The sequence below is a fragment of the Rattus rattus genome, chromosome 2 (assembly GCF_011064425.1).
Source record: "Rattus rattus isolate New Zealand chromosome 2, Rrattus_CSIRO_v1, whole genome shotgun sequence".
NCBI classification, from domain to species: Eukaryota; Metazoa; Chordata; class Mammalia; order Rodentia; family Muridae; genus Rattus; species Rattus rattus.
In genome coordinates this window covers 10,773,304-10,790,786 of record NC_046155.1, presented here as the reverse complement: position 1 = coordinate 10,790,786, position 17,483 = coordinate 10,773,304, and the positions used below count along the sequence as shown (strand labels likewise).

The 17,483-nt window shown below is 39.9% G+C and overlaps 1 protein-coding gene across 2 annotated transcripts; it reads left to right on the top strand.

Annotated features, from left to right (window-relative positions):
• The first annotated feature begins 1,219 nt into the window (after nt 1-1,219).
• Ms4a7 (membrane spanning 4-domains A7) lies at nt 1,220-16,353 on the top strand. 2 transcript variants are annotated; one of them, XM_032895363.1, is made up of 6 exons: nt 1,220-1,590; nt 2,544-2,703; nt 9,711-9,836; nt 12,444-12,650; nt 15,421-15,522; nt 16,177-16,353. In XM_032895363.1, the coding sequence occupies exons 2-6, from the start codon at nt 2,557-2,559 to the stop codon at nt 16,213-16,215; spliced, it is 621 nt and encodes a 206-aa protein (XP_032751254.1). In that variant the 5' UTR covers nt 1,220-1,590; nt 2,544-2,556; the 3' UTR covers nt 16,216-16,353. The 2 variants fall into 2 exon arrangements, with proteins under 2 accessions (XP_032751254.1, XP_032751253.1); XM_032895362.1 differs by lacking the exon at nt 1,220-1,590 and adding an exon at nt 11,217-11,273 and having other exon boundaries at nt 2,496-2,703.
• The last annotated feature ends 1,130 nt before the right edge of the window (nt 16,354-17,483 follow it).

Genomic DNA, 17,483 nt, shown 5'->3' with positions numbered 1-17,483 from the left:
TCATCCTGTCTTTCCTGTTGACCCCTTGCATAAGTTGGTGAACCACAGGTCAATCTGGAGCCTCAGTTTACCTATGTGTCAAAAAGGAAAGCACCCTTGGGATCAGTTGATATTTGAGGTGATGACCTTCTATAGTTCCCTTTATTTCCCCACTGCTGCCACTCAGTCTTATAAAACATGTTCTCAAGGAAGACTGGGGTATGAGAAAATGTTGAATTTGGAAAGTATGGCTCAAATCTAATATCGCAACACAGAAAAGCATTGTGTGCAGAGGTGTTTGCCTGAATAGTAGAGATTTTGAAACCTTTTTGAGACCTGAGGGTCATTCCCACTTCATGTGGATATAAATAATGAATGCTGAAGGACAAATCATAGTTGGATTGGGAGGCGATGGTGTCAGTTTCCAGACATACTATAAAATGTAAGAAACTTCATCATGTAGAGTTCCTCCCAAAATAGCCATATGTATCCAAATTAAAAATAGCTTAAATTCTGTAAATACACCTCTACATGCTTTTGTAAATAGATAATTGAATTTATAAAATAAGCATAAGTTCTATGTGTTCTAAAGTGCACAGGTATTTCTTACAACATTGTTCATGGTGATAAAAAAAATAGAAGGAACCAAAATGACCATGAATATGCATCCAGTTTAATAAAATACATTCATTTGAATTTATCATTTGAATTTTAATTACAGTTAAAAATCTAATTACATAATTGTAGCATTCTAGCTACTGGAAGTTTGTGATTTGCATGACACCCTCATGACCATCCACTAAACAACTACTCTTCATCTCTCCCCCGGCCCTTGGAAGCCACCATTTTACTTCTCTACAAAACTGAGTAGTCTGGGTACCTCATAAATAGAACCACACAGCATCTGACTTCTTTGACTTCATATAGGTTTTTTTTTTTTGAGGTTTATCAATGTTCATGTCATATGTCAGAATATAGCCATTTGCCTTTTATATTTAAGGCTGTTATATTAATTAGCCCAAGATTAATAGGGATTCTAAATGGTTGGAATGACCATTTGTAAAGTGTGGAGAGAGTACTGAAGAAAGGAGAAAAAAAACATAAAGGAAACTGAAACTGATGACTTTATGTTAATTGTTGGGGAGTCAGGAACATTTTGATTCATGCAAACTGTATTCACTTTTAGTTAACATTGTTGTTATTTGTTCTTTTTAACAAATGGTCAACTTAAAAACAACAACAGGAAATACATGCACATAATGTTAACAGACTAGAAAACATCAGATTGGCATCCAGTTCCTAACACAGAGCTCAGAATAAAGCATGCAATATACTTCTTGGTTATGAGACCTGGAAAATCTAAGAAAGAAAGGAGAACCTGAAGGAGATACTTAGCAACAAAGATCAGGTAGAAATCCAGGCTTCCTGATATGGGAACATTTCTGGAAAGAGACACCTTTACCACACTTCCCCAGCATCACAGTCATTCCTAGGGGCAGACTTTGAACTCATGAGTGACAACTAATGCCTCAGATGCAAACATCATTTGGTTTCCATTCCAGAGCCATCCCCATCTTCCCCAGTAGTAACAAGAATATGGGGTTCATTTTAGTACTACTGACCTGGTGGAGCACTGTTTGTTTCTTGAGTAGAGTTATTAATATTATTAGGAAGAAAGAAAAGGCAAACGAGGAGAATTAGTGTCACATAGAGGGAAATATTGCAAGACCTTAAGCCCAGAAGACATAGCACACACACCTGCGAGTTCTGCAATCATACACTAACAATAATTATATTTGCTACAGTGTATTAAACACATGAGATGCAGCAGGTAAGTTCTTTTTGAAATGTTCATTTAATGAAATGAATGTATTAGTCCTGGATTGCTAATATATGAAGTGGACTTAGTAACATCTAGGATGTAAGACCCTTTGAAGGATTAAGATCTTTGATATTCTAGTGCCTGAAATACAATGTGACTTAAGTGTTTATGTTGATAGTTACTAAGCTGGTAGAAGCAAAGGGCACATTCTGGATTAGACACATGCTTTTTATAAACTGGAAAGCACTTACTCAATAATTTAATGGCAAGAAAATGAAGAGAGGAGGACTGGACAACATAAAGGCAGCTTCGGTGTGATGTCCTGAGAGATGTGATAAACGATTGAACGATAGGGAAAGCAGAGGTGCAAGAGGAAGAGAGAGGGAGCTGAAAGTAAAGGCTTTGGGGGACAGGCAGTGAGATGAAGACACTGCTGCAGGCGAATTCTGTTTGGATTACTCACCTCCTAACTGTGGAGTTCCTGAAAAGGTTTACAAACTTCCCTGACAGAATGGTTCTTGATCATCATGGATACAATGCAGGAAGCAGTCTATCCTATGCTCCCCTGAAAGCTACATCAGTTTTGTTTGTAGAACAACTAGCCAGATCATGCCATCCCACCCTGAGTGTACTCAATTCTTATCTAAAGAAAACTCATTTTTTTCTTCACTCCCTGCAGACTCTCATGCCTGTGAGTGTCGGTGAGTCAAACCCTGGGGACTGAGTCCAGTGCCTCTTCTAGCATCCTTGGCATCATGGGTCTACGGCTTGGCACCAAGAGCACTGCGTGGGACTGCTTTCCAAAGGATGTCATTGTCCACAAAAGAGAGAAAGCTGGACACACATATGAAAATGGAGAGGACCTGCTGATTGGCGTACCTAGTGAAGCCACAGTTCTTGGGGTAAGTCCATCTCATTAGAAGGAGAATGCTGGACAGACATATTAAGAATGTGTCCAACTACAAAGCTATAATGGGTCCGGAAGCATCTTGGACTTGTTTGAGCCAGTTCCACAAACAAGCCAGAATATGAAATGGAATGGGAAACTATTCCCTCCTTGGGCTTTCATTTAAAATAACTAAAGCCACTTGTGCTTTTCCACCAGAACACTGCATAATTAAGAAATTAGTTTCTGATCATTGTCTTTAGTAGAGATTTTTTTTTTTTTTTTTTTTTTTTTTTTTTTTTGTCCTATTCTTAGTTCAGTGGTTTGCTGCTGGCATTCGCCTCTGTATTTGCTGTATTCTGGCTGTGTCTCTCGGGAGAGATCTACATCCGGCTCCTGTCAGTCTGCACTTCTTTGCTTCATCCATCTTGTCTAATTGGGTGGCTGTGTATGTATGGGCCACATGTGGGGCAGGCTCTGAATGAGTGTTCCTTCAGTCTCTGTTTTAATCTTTGCCTCTCCCTTCCCTGCCAAGGGTATCTTGTTCCCCTTTTAAAGAAGGAGTGAAGCATTCACATTTTGATCATCCGTCTTGAGTTTCATTTGTTCTAGGCATCTAGGGTAATTCAAGCATTTGGGCTAATAGCCACTTATCAATGAGTGCATACCATGTATGTCTTTCTGTGATTGGGTTAGCTCACTCAGGATGATATTTTCCAGTTCCAACCATTTGCCTACGAATTTCATAAACTCTTTGTTTTTGATAGCTGAGTAATATTCCATTGTGTAGATGTACCACATTTTCTGTATCCATTCCTCTGTTGAAGGGCATCTGGGTTCTTTCCAGCTTCTGGCTATTATAAATAAGGCTGCGATGAACATAGTGGAGCACGTGTCTTTTTTATATGTTGGGGCATCTTTTGGGTATATGCCCAAGAGAGGTATAGCTGGATCCTCAGGCAGTTCAATGTCCAATTTTCTGAGGAACCTCCAGACTGATTTCCAGAATGGTTGTACCAGTCTGCAATCCCACCAACAATGGAGGAGTGTTCCTCTTTCTCCACATCCTCGCCAGCATCTGCTGTCACCTGAGTTTTTGATCTTAGCCATTCTCACTGGTGTGAGGTGAAATCTCAGGGTTGTTTTGATTTGCATTTCCCTGATGACTAAAGATGTTGAACATTTCTTTAGGTGTTTCTCAGCCATTCGGCATTCCTCAGCTGTGAATTCTTTGTTTAGCTCTGAACCCCATTTTTTAATAGGGTTATTTGTTTCCCCAAGGTCTAACTTCTTGAGTTCTTTGTATATTTTGGATATAAGGCCTCTATCTGTTGTAGGATTGGTAAAGATCTTTTCCCAATCTGTTGGTTGCCGTTTTGTCCTAACCACAGTGTCCTTTGCCTTACAGAAGCTTTGCAGTTTTATGAGATCCCATTTGTCGATTCTTGATCTTAGAGCATAAGCCATTGGTGTTTTGTTCAGGAAATTTTTTCCAGTGCCCATGTGTTCCAGATGCTTCCCTAGTTTTTCTTCTATTAGTTTGAGTGTGTCTGGTTTGATGTGGAGGTCCTTGATCCACTTGGACTTCAGCTTTGTACAGGGTGATAAGCATGGATCGATCTGCATTCTTCTACATGTTGACCTCCAGTTGAACCAGCACCATTTGCTGAAAATGCTATCTTTTTCCATTGGATGGTTTTTGGCTCCTTTGTCAAAAATCAAGTGACCATAGGTGTGTGGGTTCATTTCTGGGTCTTCAATTCTATTCCATTGGTCTATCTGTCTGTCTCTGTACCAATACCATGCAGTTTTTATCACTATTGCTCTGTAATACTGCTTGAGTTCAGGAATAGTGATTTCCCCAGAAGTCCTTTTATTGTTGAGGATAGCTTTAGCTATCCTGGGTTTTTTGTTATTCCAGATGAATTTGCAAATTGTTCTGTCTTTGAAGAATTTGATTGGTATTTTGATGGGGATTGCATTGAATCTGTAGATCGCTTTTGGTAAAATGGCCATTTTTACTATATTAATCCTGCCAATCCATGAGCATGGGAGATCTTTCCATCTTCTGAGGTCTTCTTCAATTTCTTTCATCAGTGTCTTGAAGTTCTTATTGTACAGATCTTTTACTTGCTTGGTTAAAGTCACACCGAGGTACTTTATATTATTTGGGTCTATTATGAAGGGTGTCGTTTCCCTAATTTCTTTCTCGGCTTGTTTCTCTTTTGTATAGAGGAAGGCAACTGATTTATTTGAGTTAATTTTATTTTAGTAGAGATTTCTAACTCGACCATATGATAATTTTTAGTCTGATTAAGTTAGGTCTTTTGATTTGGAGTTTTCTTTTTCAAGCACTTTGAGATGACACCATCTAAATTGCTTTCATCCACACATTTCTCTGTGTCCACATGAGCAGCTGTACAATATCTAAGTATCAACATCATAGGCAGGATCCTACTTATCATAGGGTTCTGGATACTTCCTGCTGAGACTGAATCCCTACTCCTTCACCTTCAGAAACTTTGCTGCTGGGAACCTTCCCTGCATCACAGGTACTGAGATGGAACACAGAGTCAGACAAAGGCCAAACAAAGCCTGATGACCTCTGGCCTTGTAACTCTCTCTTACTATTCTGGTGGCCAGAAGCTAATGGTCTCCCGGCAATTTAAACCTACCTCTCTTGCTATTCTGTGACTAAAAGCTGCTGGTTTCTGGAAATTAACTTCTGCTGGTAGCAGCAGGACCTTGAGAAGCAAACTCAGTTAATAGGGCTGTTTTCTCTATGACTCAAGGGCTCCCTGGCCAGGTAAGAGGCTAGGAGTTAATTATCTGTTTGTAACCCAGAGAGAAAAGAAAAAGAAAGGGAGAATTCAAGCACACACATAGACACACAGAGATACACAGAGACACACCCTTTGGCTGAGTCCAGCCACCTGTCTCAACAATTTCACAAGTGTTCATACATACTTACATACATACACATATACCTACATATGTACATATGTACACACATATAGACAGATAAATGTAAATGCATATATATAAATATCTATATATACGTATATACAAATATATATATGCACATATATGCATGCATGCATTTGGTGGATGGAGCTGGGTAGGCAGAACTCCAGATGCCACACTTTATTATTTCTCTCTGGCCTTCTAATATCTTCTAAGACAAAAGTTCTTTATAAAATTACCTCACAGATAAAATGTTACACAAAAGGAGAGTTAGAGAAGGATGTTGATACTAAGTTCAAAGCAGTGTTTCATTCTATAAGCTCATTATAAGTTCAAAGCAACAGTTTCACATGACCTTGCTTTATCATACTACACACCTGTGGCTTCATCCTTAGACCTAACCTACGATGAATGCTCTTTTTTGATCAAAAATTAATTCAAGCCTGCTTTCTTATCCTAGTGCAATTAGCCTTGACACGTGAAGGTTTACAAAGCTGTATTTGTATCTTTATTCTATAGAAGTCTTGAGATTACTTGTATCAATTTAAGAGTTCTATAAAATCGTCAGAGATTGTGAAACCATCAGTTCATCTATACAACATTACTACATGAAAGTACATCTTCATATTGATCTGCAGGAAATTTGCCTAAATAGGTTGGGCTGATGCTCAGGAATCATTAGGCTAATTTGACAGGAAGGGCATATCAGCAGCAAGAAGCAACCCTGGGACAAAGTTTCTAAGGACACTGTATCTCAGAGCTCACCCATCCCAGGCCATGCAAAATGGCGGGCCATCTCCAGAACACTCATTTGCATGCCATAGTCTTTCCTAGATAGTTACTGACACCTTCCTAAATGTTTCTTCTGTGATTTAGGGTCCATTAACATCATTCTAGCCTCTTAAAATATGTTTAATTGAAATAGAATTAAAACTTCTATTGGGCAGGGTAGCCTAAGTATCTCCAATATAGATAATTAATGTAGTCTCTTGGTTGCTTCTGGGGTCTGGGGGAGTGTTCTTACAGCTGGAGACACTGCACACTCAGATGATTCAAGCTGGATATGAAAATATCTTTCTTTGCTGTAGCTTCCATGGTTCCAAAAATTCTATACCAAGGAAAGGAAATGGTTAAACAGTTCTACACAACTGCAACACCTATAAACCATAATACTTACCAGCAAAGCAAGCCATGCATACTGGTGAAATAAGTAGCACTCTCATGTCAGTGGCAACCAACAGCTGTCTATCTGCACTTAAGGCCTACTCAGCAGGAAGGCAATCATGCTTGGTACTAGAAATCAAGCCAGCCTCTTGGAGCTAGTGAAGTCAAAAAACTTAGAAATAGTTTACGACAGCCACTTTGCTAGACCAGCATAATTCATTACTACATCTTAAATCTTAACTATTGGATTCTTTATCCCTTTTCTTTGTTTAGTCTGCAGCACATTGTTTCCTGAAAACACTCCTTCAGCAATTTTCACACTAGATCATTGAAATGATATTAGCATTGTCTTTGTTTCTTGGGACTCAGAGATCAATCTTTTAGCTTTCTTCTCACCCCTGAACAAACTCATGTCATGCTACTAGCTGACTATTTCACTATCTTCATACCAAGATCTTGGCCCTTCCACTGCTTCACACTGCTCCACACTGCTTCCAATAGATAGATAGATGATTGATACATAGATATGATATGATAAATTATACATATATAATTATATATATATATAATCATGTTTGCTACTGATTATATTCCTTATTCTTTCCCACCTTTTGCTAGTTTTCTTTCTCTTTCAAATATTCTCCTTCTGCCTTTTTAGTGTGTGTGTGTGTGTGTGTGTGTGTGTCTGTGTCTGTGTGTGTATACATATATATATATATATTTAAATGTGCATTTTATGTATTAGAGGAAACAAAGTATTTATTTTTCTGAACCTGTCTTAGATTTCTTAGTATGGTGTTCCTTAGTTCCACCCATTTCACTATAAATAGCATTTCTTCTTCTTCTTCTTCTTCTTCTTCTTCTTCTTCTTCTTCTTCTTCTTCTTCTTCTTCTCCTCCTCCTCCTCCTCCTCCTCCTCTCCTCCTCCTCCTCCCTCCTCCTCCTCCTCCTCCTCCTCCTCCTCCTCCTCCCCCCCCTCCTCCTCCTCCTCCTCCTCCTCCTCCTCCTCCCCTCCCCTCCTCCTCCTCCTCCTCCCCCTCCTCCTCCTCCCTCCCCTTCTTCTTCTTCTTCTTCTTCTTCTTCTTCTTCTTCTTCTTCTTCTTCTTCTTCTTCTTCTTCTTCTTTCTCCTTCTTCTTCTCCTTCATTATTTAATACATTATCATTGTCTGTAAAAACCACATTTTCTTTTTCTTCATATTAGCCGATAGACATCAAAATGGTTCTTGCCTTGGCTACTGTTCAGCAATCAGCTTATATGTTCAGGCCTCTCTGCAGTGTGCTGACTTTGGTTTCCTTCGGGAAATACCCAAGAATTTGAGGCATATGAGTTTTGGTTTTGTGAGGAATCATGGTGTTGATTTCAACAGTGGTCACACTGGTTTACATTCCCATTTTACAGTTCCTCTTTTCTCAAAACTTCATCAGATCTGTTATCATTTGTTTTCTGGATAATACCCAGTCTGACTGGGATGAAAAGGAATCTGAAATCAGTTTTTATTTACATTCCTAATTAGACATTAGAATGTTGAATGCGTTTTTTTTAACATTTGTGGTTATATGTATTTCTTCTTTTGAAAACTGTTTATTCCATTCACTAGCCTACTTATTTGTTGATTGGGTTTTCTTAGTGTTTAAGCTTTGAGGCTCCCCATAGAATATATAGGCACCAACAGCTTTCTTCTAATTTTCAGACTGTCATTTCACTCTCATGTTTGTTTCCACTGTTAGAGATTTTTCATCCCATGCAATGTTGTCAATTTTTCCCATTGTTATCTGAATTATTGGGCTTCTTTTCATGAAATTCTTGTGCCTTGAAGTGTTTTCCTGGTGTTTGGCTCTACAAGTTCCCAAATCTTATACCATACCTTAACAAATTTGATCTATTTTGAATTAGTTTTATGCAGATAAGATGAGGATCTAGTTTCATTCTTTGACATGTGGATTTCTGGTTTCCCCAGCACCATTTTTGAGGACACTTTGGTAAATATTAGATGGTCATATTCATATGAGTTCTCTTCTGGATCTTCTATTGTGGTCCAGCATCTCCCATCAATTTAAACACAAATCTCTGTCCTTGATGGTCCCCATCCTTGATTACATGTTCTAATAATACTTTGTCACAGTTGCCATGGAACTTAACTTTACAAGGTTACGTGTAAGATATAAGAATCTACCAGAGTGACTTTCATTTGTTGCCTGCCTCTTGGTACATGGGTACTCAATGAGTAATTGGGGTAAGAGGTGACTTATCTTAATTTTGGGTAATTATGTCCATGTGTTAATTACAATATAGATTCAGTGATGGATTAAACTATGAATTCTCATTCCAGTTTTGACATTTGTGCACGTTTGAACAACTCATCTCCCTCATGTTCCTCATCAGTTACAAAGATGTGATGAATACTGCTTAGAATGCAGACACCCTTAAACAAATGTGAACCACTCATAACTGCCATCATAAAAATCACAATGATTTTTAAAATCAAACGACAAAAAGGATGGGTGACAACACCAGCAAGGTGATGCTCAACAGCTTTCGTTGAAAGCCGAGGCCTGCACTGAGACTCCCATTGGAGGTTCCTTCTCTATACTAATCCAACTGGGCTCTAGTCCAGACAACTTTTCCCAATGACTTTTCCAAAAAGAAATGTTTTGTGAGGCAGATTTTTCAGAATTAAATGTTCACATAATCTCTTCCTGAGTTTAATGAGCCTTCCACAAAATAAAAGAGGTAAATTTTGAATTTTTCTCTTAGAATAGGCTTGTTTGTTCCTTGTAGGATTTTCCTTTAATATAGAAATTAATAATATATTTTAAACTCCATCGTAAGTCACAAATAATCCTTTGCATCTACTTTAATCATGATCTAGAAGTCCCTGCCTTGTGTGTTACAGACTATCCAGCTAATATGTGCCCTGATGATTGCAAGCTTTGGGGCAATTTTGGTGTCAGCTTCCTACTCCAACCCAGAAGCTTCCACCACTTTGATGTCTGGGTACCTGTTTACTGGATCCTTCTGTGTAAGTAAAATGTGGTCTCAAAAAAAGTATGATTTCTAAATACCTGCCAGGCACTCAATCATGGAATGACTTCATCTTCAAGAAGAACGAGGCAGAAGGAAGCCAACTCAACATTCCTGTCACTGCCCATGTCCTGTATCTCCCATTCGGAAGTTAGCACTTTGGGATGGGGTTGTCTAATTAGGACAGAAGGCAGAAGGAGAAGACAGCACACTGGGCACATGAGCACTTTTCTTAGCTGATGCCACATCCTCTTAGACCAGAGGATGATTTTTCATAACCCTCTTTGAGGTTTTGAAGAGACCATTGGATTCTAGCCATTTCAGAGCAATCACTTGTCGGGTGAGAGTGAGAAGGCTCATTATACAGTACGCTTGGACCCCTGGCAGATGCCACAGCTCTGCAGACACTTATCTCAGTAATGGCAAGACGCCTGGGAAACAGAAACATTCTTCTGCTTATAGGTAGCCCTGATCATCTGTAGAGCTCTTGGGCTTCTTGTCATATAATGGCTCAGGGACCCTACTCCTACTGGATATTATTTTCAGAGTTTCTAGGCCCAATCCTACTAATGAGCAATTCTCTCGAATAAAGAATCTTGAAATAAATGAGGAAAAGAGGCACATTCTGAGAAGATGATTATGCAAAGGGGTTTTAGTGACCATTGTCCCTGCATGGGCACAACTGCACAATATGCACAAAGCTCTGCTCTTGTCCCCAAAGTACATTTTGTCCTTGACTTTACTGTCTCACTGGTGGTGGCAGTCTCCACGTTTCTTACTAATGCTTCTGCTAGTTCTTTCTTGGCTCTAATTGGTATTCCTCAACACTCAAGACACAGGCATAATCAGTGGTTTAGCTGTCCCAGATTGCCATCTCTCTGCTTGCTGGCCTCTGGTCTCACTGGGATCAAACTGCTTCTCAGGGCTTATAATAAAGATTCCTTGTTAGAACTTTTCCTCCTTATTTCCTAAACTCTAGGTAATACTCAAGTTGCCTATATCTATAGCTTCAATTCCATATTTGTCTGTCTCTTGCCACATGGGAGGCTCTTTCCTTGGTGCTTCTCTATATTGTTCCAAGTCTCAAGTCATAGATACGACTCAACATCCTCTTTCACTTTCATAATTTAGTAGCAGTTGCCAGGCATCTGTTGCATTTGGCCTGCAACGACTGCTGCTTTCCAATAACATGAACCTCCCTGAGCAGAAGCTTATTCTCAAAGTCTGTGTAAGCATCCCAAGCAGATATGAAGCATTCCTAGCAGTACAAGCATGTCATTCTGGCAGGGTTGTATCTCTAAAAGTTTCCCATCACTATTTTGAGCGATTTAAAAGCAGCTTAGGACAGCTCTCTTTTATCTCTCTTTCTCCTGAACAGTTTGCCATGGCTGGAATTCTCTCCATCATCTCTGAGAAAATCTCAACCAAAGCCTTTGTAAGTATGAAGACCATCAACCTCCAGTTGGTTGGGATAGTTAAAACCCATAGTTAATTCTTCTAGTTTCCATCTTCCGTTGTAGTGTTTAGGAAAATGAAGTTCAGAACAGGTTAGGAAGCGTATTGATCTGGCCCATTGGCATACTTTGGAAGTCACTTCTGAAGTGAGCGTGTTCATTTTCCACATGTGATGAGAGGAAAAATGGAAACACAGAGCAGGAAAGAGCTTGCCTGGTCAAACACACAGCTTAGTAACAGCTGAGATAAGAGTCCACATTTCCTGATACCAAGCCCATAATTATGACCCAATCCAAATGCTGAGAATTCTTCAACCACCCTGTACAACTCCTGGGTTTGTACGGCAGCTTCGGTTATCAGGAGCAAGTGTCAGTCAATTCCTAAGCCACCTGTGTGCTCCCAGACATAGCTCGCCAGACCCTGTGTCTTCTGGAATCAGGATGTGGCTCCATCTTGGTGGGCATGTGACAGGAAGTAGGAAAGGCTGCTACCCACAGGAGCAACAGTTTCAACTGCTTCTTCCTGAGTTTTCAAGACTACAGTCCATTCATTCTATTATTTGGGACTGGGCATGGCAAAAACTACTGAGACTAAGCCCAGACACCAGTACTTCTTGCCCTTTCCCAGAGCGAAAAAGAAAGTTCATCTTTGCCAATTGTTAAATGAAAGTGCAGGCCATTTCCCCTTAGGCCTGAGCACCCTTGAAGGTATCCATTCTCTACAGTGTGTTTCCACTAGTCTCTAAAGCTGCTTCTCTATGTGAGGTCAAAGTTTAGTCTAGGCTCTCCAGAGCATGCTAGGCTATATTCTAAGAGGTCTTCAAAAGAAGAACATCCTAAGAATACTGAGGGAGTCAGGGGGAGATTGGCAACAGGCTGAGGATCCTGGATCAGTGTTCAGTGTTATGGAGTGTTAGGAAGCTAGACTGTGGGGAGCTGTTCATATTGTGCCAATTACCACACATTTCCCAACTATCTCATGTGACAAACTGTGATACAAAGGCAAATTAGTCATAGTCTGCCTGAAAGGAGGTCCCAGGCTATATTAGAAACAAATTCAAGGAAGAGCCATGGCAGTATAGTGGACAGAGGGAACAGAGAACCCTGTACCAAACCTGTGATGGGAACCCAACACAGAATCTCTCTTCCAGGCACTGAGCAGCCTGGCCTCCAGTGTAGCAAGCTCTGTTGTTGCTATCATCGGTCTCTTCTTTGTCACCTATTGCCTGATAGTCCTGGGGACTGCCTTTCCACACTGTAACTCAGAAAAGAAATTCCTGCCCTTATTGTCTTATTTGGAATCCCATGATTGGAAGAATGAAGACAAGAACTGTCGCCTGGCTTATGTCAGTGCTATAGTAAGTAGTTCCAGACTAAACATCTTCCCATGTAAAACCCCATTGTCTTCCTCCACTTGGATAGTTTCTGCTTTTTCTCTGGTCATTCTGGTCTGACTGTCTAGGGCAGACAGGAAGAAAAACAATAAACAAATATGACAGAAAGGCAGCAGATTCGGTGTGGGGGGAGGGAGAGTGCATGAACCACAGCAGAAAGGGAAAACAATGAAGAGATGAAGAAAACACAATAGCGAGTCTTAAATCACAGCAGGGGATGCTGTTCTTTGTTGTTTCTGTTGGGAAATAGGAAGCTCTTTTGAGTCCTTGCCGGAAGCTGAAAAGCTCCACCCATTAGAGAGCTTGCCTTCCAGTCACAGGTACTCTTAGACTTGGAGTAGAGACAAAGTGCTTAATTTCCTTAAGTGTACATTGCCTAGGGCTGACAAAGAAGGAAGTGGGGCTGGAGGCAGCTACCCAGTAGATATGACTCCTGTGAAACCTCAATGTTTTGGGGCAGAAGTTCCTTAGCACCTTTCACAAATTTGACAGCTACCACCTAGTGATAGTGACAAGCCTAACTTAGTCCATTTTCTAAATGCAGGATTATTGTGTTTAAATCCAAAGTTATTTAAGGAGAAAGATCATCCTTTCATGATTTCTCCTACTGGAGCAGTGAGTGGTCAAATTGGTGATACCTTTCATTCCCTTGTGTCCATCTGACTTGGGAGTTTTGAAGAATGTGTGAAAGTTTTTGGACTCACATCCTATTATGAGTCAAGCCACATGAGTAGATCAGACATGTTGATCTGGGAGCTTGAGAAAGTGAAAGAGAACAGCGACTCATCTGGTTGGAAGTGAGCGTGACAAAGCCCAGGAGATCACACTGCAAGACAGAGAGGGTAGATCAATATGTGAAAAGCACCCTTTGAGGGACTGTTTTAACTAAGAGTAACTTCAGTATATCAAATAGTCTTCTACTCTCACGTGAGTAGAACCCAAAAGAACTTCCTTAGCATCAGAAAAGTTGTAGCATGGCAGAGTGAGCCAACCTCAAGAGAATGCTAATTTTTAATAAATTCAGCATTAACCTGAACAAACATAAAACTGTGTGTGTGTGTGTGTGTGTGTGTGTGTGTGTGTGTGTGTGTGTGTAAAACTGAAAGAAATAAAAAGGAGCTGGAGGAAGGAAGACATAAAGATGGTTTAGCTTACAGAAGCTAACAAGGATTCTAAAGACAAATCATCAAACCAGAAAATTAGGAGAGTCTGCACGGAAATAGGTGTTAGAGACTAGGATGCCCAGGGTAAGAGTTGAGGGTTGTTAGGATAATAGGAACACAGGAAGAACCCTGCCAATATATTAGTAACAGAGGTTAGAAATTCATTCCACTTGTGACAATCAGACAAGGAAATTAGCTCACTCCGCCCCATGCAGATAACACAACTAAACTCAGAGTTCCATAGACACTAGGAGTTCTTCTAATAAAGGGATTTTAAAACTGCTTCTGTATCTCTGTATCTGAAATTCCTAAGGTTCTTACAAAAATCCAACTTAAAACAACTGTCTAGGGACATATCAATCAATTCCACTCATGAGATTCCCACATATTAAAGAAATATACTAGCCCCATCACTGCCACATTTGTATTTAAACTATATAGTGATGAAAGTATGAATAAATGTGAATTCGGTCTTGAAAGCAGCAGTAACAGGTAGAAAAGGATGCAAGTTAGCACCCTAAGAACTAGAAATCATGTAGTCTTTTGAACAAGCCCATAATGAAAGTATATTCTTAGGAAGGTAAATTAATTAATTAACATAATCGAAACCTGTTCTGACTAGTTTTATGTCAACTTAACACAAGCTAGTCATCTGGGAAAAGGAAACCTCAACTGAGAAAACGGATCCATCGAATTGCCCTGTCGGAGAGCCTGTGGTTCATTTGTTTGATTGATTATTACTGTGGGAGGGTCCAGCTCACAATGACTGGCAATCTTGGGTACTTATGAGAAAGCGGGCCAAGCAAACCAGTAAGCAATGTTCCTCCACGGCGTATACTTCCGTTCCTTCCTCTAGGTTCCGTCCTTGAGTTCCTGCCTAGACTTCCCTCAGTGATGGTCTGTTACCTAGAAGAATGCGCTAAAAGACACCCTTTCCTCTTCAAGTTGCTTTTGGTCGTGGTGTTTTATAACAGTAATAGAGACCCTGACTAAGACAAAGCCAAAACTCGGCAACAGGGCAGTAAGATCAAAGGGACAGGGGGACTTGATAAACAGGAACTATAAGTAGAAAAAAATATCTTTGAAATTAAAAACTGAGATAGATGAAAAGCAGATTTAATGCATCTGAAGAAACACCTCATCAAATCGTATCAAATTTGAAAAATATGACTGGCACAGAGGCTGAAGTTACACAGGATGAACACAAGTTCTAATAGAAATGAGTAGGAGAGACTATGAAAAAAATTATTATCTGAACATGAAACAGCATGCTGAAGGAACACACAGAAGACCTTATAGAGTAACTGAATTCGAATCCACACCTAAAAAATAGGATGAACCAAGGACAAACAGGAAACTATGAAAACAAGCAAAGCTATGTGGCCAATCACTCCTACTTCTTATCTCTGTGTGATCACTAAAAGCGAAAGCAGAGAAAAAGACTGAGCCTTTGCCTCTGCTCCTTCTGTTCTCCATTGCCCACCACTACCCTGCCCCCACCCCACCCTGACCCCTGCTCAGCGGACCCAGAGGCTTTGTGTGGGGTCCCACTCAGTTGTGCTGCTTTGCAGAGTACTCTGGGGATCATGCTCCTCTTCATCGTGCTGGAAGCTTTGCTAGCTGTATACAGTTCTATCTTTTGGTGGAAGCAAGTCTACTCCAACAAGCCTGGGGTAAGTACCTGATATCTCTCTGACACCCACTGTGTCCCCTGCTCTGAGCTACAGTGATACAGACCTAAAAGAGCAGATGGAAAATAAGAGTTCACCTGGGGTCAGCTAGTGCCTGGGGACAGCAGAGCAGACAGAAAATCCTTCCCCAAGAAACAAGCTGGCTCTAGAATTTGGCTCATGAAATTTCATAAATAAACCAAGAGAAAGAGAGTTTATACAGCCTTGTTCTTGAAATATATACTGACATCTGGCATCTGAGACAGTCTCCATGGCCAAGCCCTTGCTAATGTGATTTTACCAAGACTTTATTGTTTTGTGGATGTTTTTTCTGCTCTTTCCCTTGCCTTTTTTTAGCCCCTTGTGTTATAATTTTAAACTGTATTCATTTCTCCTAAATGCTACAATGAACAAGAAAACATAATTTGAACGAATTATGATTCAACTATGAGACACTAGAAAGCAACAAGAGAGACCGAGGGCGGCATTTGTGTGAACTAATATTGCTGCAACTATATTTACGATAAAGTTGCATAAGCAGTACCATAAGATGCTACTATAATACATTGCTATATTTGAGGGTAATATATGAAGATATTTTAAACCCTACCCCCAAAATCAAAGTGTTAAACTCAATTAATGAATTTTATTCTTTAGGGTGCATTTTTCTTGCCTCAGTCACAAGATCATCCCTAACTTGTCAAAAGCAGTTTGTTGCAGTAATGGATATGAAATACAGAAGAAGAAAGAAGAAATCTAGTGCTTGTGGCAGAGCACAGCTAGACTTTCCTGAAATCTCAACCTTGGTAGATCCTAATAAACATCTGAAGAAAAGCTTGTCTGTCGTAGTTTCAATATGAGTCACTCATTTCCACTGAAAGTCATTTCTTAAAGTCCAAGTCAGCGAAATCCCCATTCCCCATTCTGCAGTGACCACAAACTGTACCAACTTCTCCAAACAGAGTGAACAGATAGTGTCGTTAGCTGAGAAAGTCTGTACTCCTTCAGGGGTGGAAGCTGCCAGGGTCACATGGCTAGGTAAGGTCTTTCTCTGCGTTACTTGCACATTCCTTGGCTTAAATAGTAAACATTATGCATTCCAACAGCATTTGAGAGCCTTTGAAAATAGGACGGCCTGTACAAGCTCCTGGGTTTGATGCCCCAACAATAAAAAGAAATAATAAATCATAGCCAGTCATTATGCTTTATGCCTGTAATCCCAGCATTTGAGAGGCTGAAGCAGAAAAGATTGACATGAGTTCAAAGTCAGCCTGGGTACAGAGTGAGACTAGGTTGAGAAAAGTGGCTTATTTCTGTCTCACTTAATGATTTCAATATATATTGAAATCACACACACACACACACACACACACACACACACACACACACACACACCCCACACCCCTGGGGATTGAATTTAGGGCTTTGCACACACTAAGAATGTGCTCTACCACTGAGTTATATCCCCAGTACAATGGCTTTATTTTTCTTTAGATTCAAAAACTATAATTAATCATGGTGTACTCTCTCATCTAAGTAGTAGACTGAGTAAGATATTGGACATATATAAGCAATAACAATTTAGTTGCTGGTTTGGAAAAAAATCAACATTGCTAACTCAAGAAAGAGAGCTTCTAATGTTGCTCTCCAAAGAGAAATGTGTAACTGAAAAAAATATATGTAAGTTTTCCAAACATACAAACGAACATGCTATGGAAATGCATGTACCTTCAGAGACCAGAGGTATCAGCTGCCCCTTATAGGAAGTTATGAGACACTAGATATCAGTGCTGGGAAGTGAATTCCAGCCCTTTGAAAGAGCAGTACACACTCTTTTATTTTCTTATCATCATCATCATCATCATCATCATCATCATCACTATTATCTTATACATTTTAATTAAAAGATAATGACATTACTTGTCTCCTACTTTTTCTCCCTGCACCCCTCCCAAGTACTCTCC

Coding starts and splice junctions, on each gene's coding strand:
- Ms4a7 (XM_032895362.1), top strand. CDS start 2,557: ATGGGTCTACGGCTTGGCACCAAGAGCACTGCGTGGGACTGCTTTCCA. Junction 2,704..9,710: donor GTGAAGCCACAGTTCTTGGG/GTAAGTCCATCT, acceptor TGTGTGTTACAG/ACTATCCAGCTAATATGTGC. Junction 11,274..12,443: donor AAATCTCAACCAAAGCCTTT/GTAAGTATGAAG, acceptor TCTCTCTTCCAG/GCACTGAGCAGCCTGGCCTC.